At 27.6% G+C, this 6,910-nt stretch overlaps 1 protein-coding gene across 4 annotated transcripts in view; it reads right to left on the minus strand.

Annotated features, from left to right (window-relative positions):
* The window catches only part of LOC112680135 (cold shock domain-containing protein E1), a 13,315-nt gene extending 7,585 nt beyond the window's left edge, over positions 1-5,730 (minus strand). Inside the window, exons 1-5 of one of the 4 annotated variants that reach the window (XM_025550142.1) lie at positions 5,642-5,730; positions 2,083-2,405; positions 1,281-1,562; positions 1,028-1,207; positions 217-627 (exon numbers count right to left, since the gene is read on the minus strand). In XM_025550142.1, coding sequence (XP_025405927.1) covers positions 217-627; positions 1,028-1,207; positions 1,281-1,544 — 855 coding nt within the window. In that variant the 5' untranslated portion in view covers positions 1,545-1,562; positions 2,083-2,405; positions 5,642-5,730. Of the gene's footprint in view, positions 1-216; positions 628-1,027; positions 1,208-1,280; positions 1,803-2,082; positions 2,406-5,641 lie in introns of those variants that run through there. The other 3 variants (XM_025550141.1, XM_025550140.1, XM_025550143.1) reach the window with 3 other exon arrangements.
* Between the last annotated feature and the right edge of the window lie 1,180 nt (positions 5,731-6,910).

The following is a 6,910-nucleotide window of genomic DNA, read 5'->3' on the forward strand; positions in this document are numbered from 1 at the left end:
ACACACACACACACACACACACACACACACACACACACACACACACAAATTTATTGAATTTATCAATAGAAAAATGTATGATGACTATTTAAATTTATAACTATTAACTTGAAACTTAAATTATCTATAAAAATTTGGTAACAAAAAAAATATAAATTGTCTTCAAAAATTATTATACAGATTTAAATTGTATACCAATATCAAAAATGTACTTACATTACGTGTTTGTATTATGAATTCTACATCATCACCCAATTGTAAAGGTTTGGAGGAATCTTTAAATTCAGTAAATGGAAATGAAATTTCTTTTACGATATCAGCTCTTTCAATATAGCCAAAAACATCTTTCATTGAGCAAACAACTCCCTGATATTTAACTGGATGCACTGGATTTTCTAAGCGTACATGAGTAGCTCCCAAATTACCCCTTTGATTTGTTGCAATTTGAAAGCTCACTTGATCACCAGTTCTAAGTGTGACATTTCCTTCAACATCGTCTTTATTATAAGGAAGAAAGAAACACTCTCCTCGGTTTTCATAACTGATTCGACCTTGTGTGTCACCACCTGATCCTTCAGTTCTCAGTTCAGTTGTAACTACACCAGTTACTCTTTCTTCACTTAACACCTAATAAATAATTTTTGATTAATTTAAATATTATATATAAAGTATATTGAGAAATACACTTAAGGAAAATAATGCAATTGAAATTAAATTAAATTCAAGCTTGATTTAACATAATTTTCACTTACATGTTAGGAGAGATTAAGCATGCATTTAATGGTTTCACAATAAAATCCTTAATAACTACCACTAACCCACAAATATATACTAACTTTTTTTTATGAATAAGATAAGATCAATCATATTTATGAAAAATGTAAGGATAAGATTTGTTTATTGTTATACCTATTATTTAAATATATGTATTTTTTCAATTTGGTAAAAATAATACTAAATTTAAAAAAGTTTTTTAAAGATATTGTTATTGCCTTAACCATATTTATAAATATTATAAACTGTTTACCACTTCTGGAGCAATTTTGGTAACAGTGCTAGCAATTGGTTTGCCAGTTCTTCTATCATAAGTCATTTCAAATTCAACAGGATCTCCAATTTTAAGGTGTTCAATATTGCCACTAAACTGACTAAAATGAAAGAATAATCTTGCTTGACGTTCGCAACATTGAATAAATCCATAAGAATGCTAAAAATAAAAATAATAATAATTTATTTTTTTTTTCATTCATAAGTTATTTGATAAATAGAAAATTACTAACTAAAAGCTTCTCTATAATTCCAGTTTCCCGAACTCCTTGATTGTTTCCAAACGATTCATTTGAAAAATTAGAATTGTTGGAACTGTTTGCAGTAGCAGTATCATTTCCAAAAATATCATTACCAGCCGGAGGATAACGACTTACGGGTGCAGTATTATCAGATGAAAATACATCAAAAGTAGATGATTGTAGCCCATTGTTAAACATATTATTCATTGAAGATTCCTTTTGTTGAAATTGCGAAGACTGATATTGTGATGGCATGGGAAAATTTTGACTTGACTGTGAATTATAGTTTGGTGGTGAATGGTTTGAAGATCTCGATGATGGAAAATTATTTAAATTTGTTAATGCCGAAAGTGTTTTAAAGTTTAACATAGAAGAATCACTACCATTTAACATAGTCGATTGAAATAAATTCCACTGAGAATTGTTAGACATAGTAGTTTTAACTTAAAAAGTAAAATTATATTATATTTTATGACCACTAAAAATTTAATAAGTTATCAGTTTTTTTTACGAGAAGATTTATGTTATTTTGAAATATATATGTGTGTGTGTGTATGTGTGTGTGTGTATGTTACAATCTATTATCCTAACATTAATTTATATATAATACATTATTACCATTAAAATCAATATCACAGTAATATTTTTAAGAACTAAAAAAGGCACTCGACTAAGTCAAGCGACTTTCCTATTGGTTTTATGCTTGAACACAAATTATTATTATGGATGTTACATAAAACTCTTTCTTCTTAACTTAGACAAAAACTTAAAGAATAATAAAAAGAATACTAACCTACTTTAAAAATCTAATAATAATTGTTATAAAATAGACAGTTCTAAAGTATTCGGTTGGTTCATTACAATACACAGCACACGTTTCAATTAAATATTATTTAAACAATAAAAGAAGATTTCTCAGTTGATAGTTGTCACAATGCTTGCTGGTAATGTTGCAGTATGTTGTTTTCTTGGTTGACTAATAAATGAAGGAACGTACAGCGAAGAAAATAAAGATGATGCAAGTTTTTTTTTTTTTTTTAATCGTTATTACTTTTTTTTTATTATAATTTATTAATTGCGTTTAAGACTAAAACTAATTTAGCCTAGTTTTGAAAGCTGAAAAAAAAAAAATACAATTATGAATTATTTTGAATAATTAAAATTAAGTTTACTAAAACATATACAAGAAGGTATTAAGAGGATGAATTTGATGTTTCTAATGAAAATAGTAAAATGTATTTTGATTCTAAAGGTAATACTATAATAATTATTATCTTAGGCTATTTTAAATATATTAGAGGATATTAAATTCAAAAACTGCAATGTAATAAAATATAAGATTTTTAGAAAATTGTTTTGCCTTAATTATATAACTGGGCATAAATGCAGTTTAGCTCCCAAGCGATTTCTTGGAATTTTTTTTTTTTTCAAAATGTGTGTTTTTGCATGCTTAATTTGATGGTACTTTCAAAAAAAGCCGGTTGAACTTATTTTGGAAGTTATGACCAAAAAAACTTCAAAATGCTTAACTTTTTTATAAAACGTGTTTTTAAATTGAAAATACAAAAAATTTAAGTTTTTAGAACTTTTTTTTTTTAGAAACATTTATGTTTATATGCTCAATATTTTGGTGAAATCAGAATTTTCCTATCGTACTTACTTTTTATGTTAATGTCAATAAACCACATAGAGCTGAATTATAAAGTTATTTCAAACATTTGCATATTTGTGAAACTCAAAATTATTTTTTTTGACTTTTTTTCATTTTCATTTCAGTTTTTTTCATTTGATGAGTAATAACATATATAAGTTTTTGGTGAAATCAGAACTAACTTATATTTTTTGGTTTAGAAGATATAGATTAAAATAATAAGCAATAAAAAATCAAAATGTACAGATAATGTATTTTATTCATAAAATATAATATTCAATATTCAATTTGATACAACATAAAATATCTGCATCTATTCGGGTCGGAATATGATTTTGCACACGTATAATATGGTTTACCTATATGTATACCTGATTTGGCAACACGCAATGACGCCTGTGTACGACAGTTACATAAGTGGTAAAATTCAGTTTTTCAGTTCCCAATAGTTTGACATTGTAATCATTCTATAAATTTACCCATGCACCCCCCCCCCTCGGGGGTGTATTTTTTTTTTTAATTACTTGTGGCCTCTTAAAAAATCAATTTTAATAAATAAACAGTATTTTCAAAAGGTAAAATGTAATATTCATCAATCTATAAGGAAACTTTATAATTCAGTTCTATGTGGTTTATTGACAATAACAAAAAAGTAAGTACGATAGGAAAATTCTGATTTCACCAAAATATTGAGCATATAAACACAAACGTTTCTAAAAAAATAAAATTCTAAAAACTTAAATTTTTTGTATTTTCAATTCAAAAACACGTTTTTTGAAAAAGTTAAGCATTTTGAAATTTTTTGGTCATAACTTTCAGAATAAGTTCGACTGGCTTTTTTTGAAAGTACCATCAAATTAATCATGCAAAAACACACATTTTGAAAAAAAAATTCCAAAAAATCGCTTGGGAGCTAAACTGCATTCATTCCTATAACTGACATTTTAATATTAAATTTTTAACTAGATTTTATAAAAATACATCATATATTTATATGTGAAATTGGAATTATATTTAAGGACAAGTCACAATTTGAACAATTGCTTATTCAGTAATTTTACCTATCCATATATCAAAAACCATTATTTTTATTAAGTATTTTTATATTGATATTTTATACAAATATATTAAATTAAATTTTTACCAGATACTTAAAAAAAATTATAATTTTTTAAGGATTTTTCTATATTATTATTAACTTTTAATGCATACTATTATTTAAATTAAGTGATATATTAATCGTATAGTTAATAAATAGTCAGAATTAGGAAGATGTAAATAGAGTATTTCTGAAATGAAATTCTATGTGAAAAAGGACTAAGAAAAATGGAAGAATCTAGTGATGGCAATGAAAACTCTTGGAAAGTATTAAGGGCCAGATGAAGTGAACAAAGATATATTTATCATAAAAGGATAAGAATTTTACTTAAGTAAATATCTGATAAAGTAGTTAAATAATTAATTAAAATTAAGCAGTACAGTTACAAAATCGATCAAAGTAGATGTGAATAAATTATTTAAAAAATGTATAGGTAATTCATAAAACAAAAATATATTTTTAACTAAAATTGAACTAACTGGAATGGTATTAAGTGTAAATGAATGTATATTAACAGGATAATCAATTGAAAAATTGAATGGGTTATTACTTTACTTCAAAGAAATTAAATTATTTTAATTTTAAAGGTATAGAATATAAAAACCAATCATGTTTTTAGAATCTTATGTTTTGTTGCACCAAATTTATTAAAAATAAAAAATATTTTGTGTACAATAATTAAGTTTAATATCTTATTAATTTTTTATTTTATATATTTAATATATTATATTAAAAGATTAATCCAGAACCAAAATATTTATAATAAATCACAAGGTAAATAACAATTCTGGAGATAATTTCATTATGAACTTATTAACTATGTAACATAAACATAAGTACTTTAAAACAATTGTATGAAATATTTGCAGAGTAGATAGTTAAGTTTAAGTTTCATAATGATATTTAAGAATTTATTAATTAAAATAACCATGATATGTTAAACAAAACAGAAATAAAAGAAATCTTTAAGCAAGACTAAAAGAAATAGAATCATAGTGAATTTTTTTTTGTCTTTTTAAAAAAAAAAGAAAAAGAGTGACTTGCATTATCGAAAAGATTAGGTATTTTGGTTCTAATAATTACGAAAAAGGTTAAAAGCATGACATAGATAAACGGGATAGACATACAGATCGAGGATTGTAATAAATCAACTAAAATAAGGTCTGGCACATATTACAGTAATGACACCCTAGCCCAGAGAGAAAAGACGATGGTCTGTTATCAGTATTCAAGGGGGTGGGGAAGAAAAACTGGACAGAATCGGTTAGGTAGTGATGATTCCTAAGAATGTTCAACAAAAACACAGAAAAATTCAACTGAGGAACACAGATCAAACGTAGGACCATCGACCGAAACAAGTCCCGGAAGAGACGGTCCTGGAAGAGCGCGGCCCGATATCTGCGCGCACCGTTGTTGACATTGTCAAGGGTACCCGGAACAGGCCATTAAGGACCACGAGGCCTATGGTCCGGGGCCCAGGGATGGAAGTGCGCGCTGACATCGAACTTGGAAAACACACGCAGAGCTCGCGCAACGGCAGTAAACATAATCGGATAGCACATAAATAAAGAAAAGTTCCAAATAAATATAAAGTTTACTTACCACGGCACAGCAGAGCATTGATGACATGTTTTCGACATATTTTCCGCAGGTAGGCCACACTCTCGGTCTGCGTACACGATATACCGACGGTGTCCACACAGTGTCGGCAACTGTGCGAGACGTATCGTGACACCACCGACCCGTCGCGACATCTATCCGTCTTATCTATCGGCCTGTGCTGATCAATGCGTAGTTACATTCAATAAGCGTGTATTCGCTGCTAAATTTGGAATAATGTATTATCATCATTATTATTATTATTATTATTATTATTATTATTATCATATATATTCTATGGTACTCGCTATAAACAGTGGTCAAGGGCAGCCTTAAAGGACCCTAGGTTCAGCCGGCGAAAGCTATGAGCGACCCTGACGATTGCCCGGGGCGCCAAACTGAAAATTGTTTTCATTTAATTTATCCTTTGATATGCATTAACGATCTACAGAAAGTAAGAATATAACAGTTGTGCTTTCTACTTCATATAGGTACTGCAACCATACAGCGTTGGTTTTGAAGTAAAAATAATGCATGGAAATATACCACCGCATTTGTCTGTATAAATAAAAAGATAGTCGTAATATTTATTTTCATAAAATATTTATTCATTTACAAATAAATTCATATAACTAGACGATTACGTAAAAAAGCGGCGGTAAAACCATTTGAACCCTTACAACGAAAATACTGCGGTGTGTGGCGTAAATCAAAAAGACAGTTGCCCGACAAACATGCACAATTTATTGTTTTCGACGAGCTCTCGCTACGTACTATCTGCTGTGTAATGTTAAATATTTAAACTAACAAGTTACAGTTAACAAGTAATATGTGGCGGATTAGGGGGCAGGCTAAAAGGCTTATAGCCTAGGATGGCTTTTTTTTTATAGAATTAAGTGTTATTGTAGACTTATTAGGTACCTATATTTATTTTAATATATTTTTTTTATATTTGTCATATAAACACAAATAAAAATAATATATTAAAATAAATATAGGTACCTAATAAGTCTACAATAACACTTAATTCTATAAAAAAAAAGCCATCCTAGGCTATGATTATATATATATATATATATAGGTATGATTCATACCTATAGGCTATAGTAAGAATATTACAAGTATTATTACAATTTGAAAATATTTCATTTGTAATAAAATAATTACAGTTAGTTACTAGTTATTATTAATAACTTATTAGTACCTATGTACTTATTGGGAACATCTGACTATCCGAGTATAGGTATTCTCATATCTGGCTATTAATATTAC

This window comes from Sipha flava, unplaced genomic scaffold (genome assembly GCF_003268045.1).
Source record: "Sipha flava isolate LNK unplaced genomic scaffold, YSA_version1 174_pilon_pilon, whole genome shotgun sequence".
NCBI lineage: Eukaryota > Metazoa > Arthropoda > Insecta > Hemiptera > Aphididae > Sipha > Sipha flava.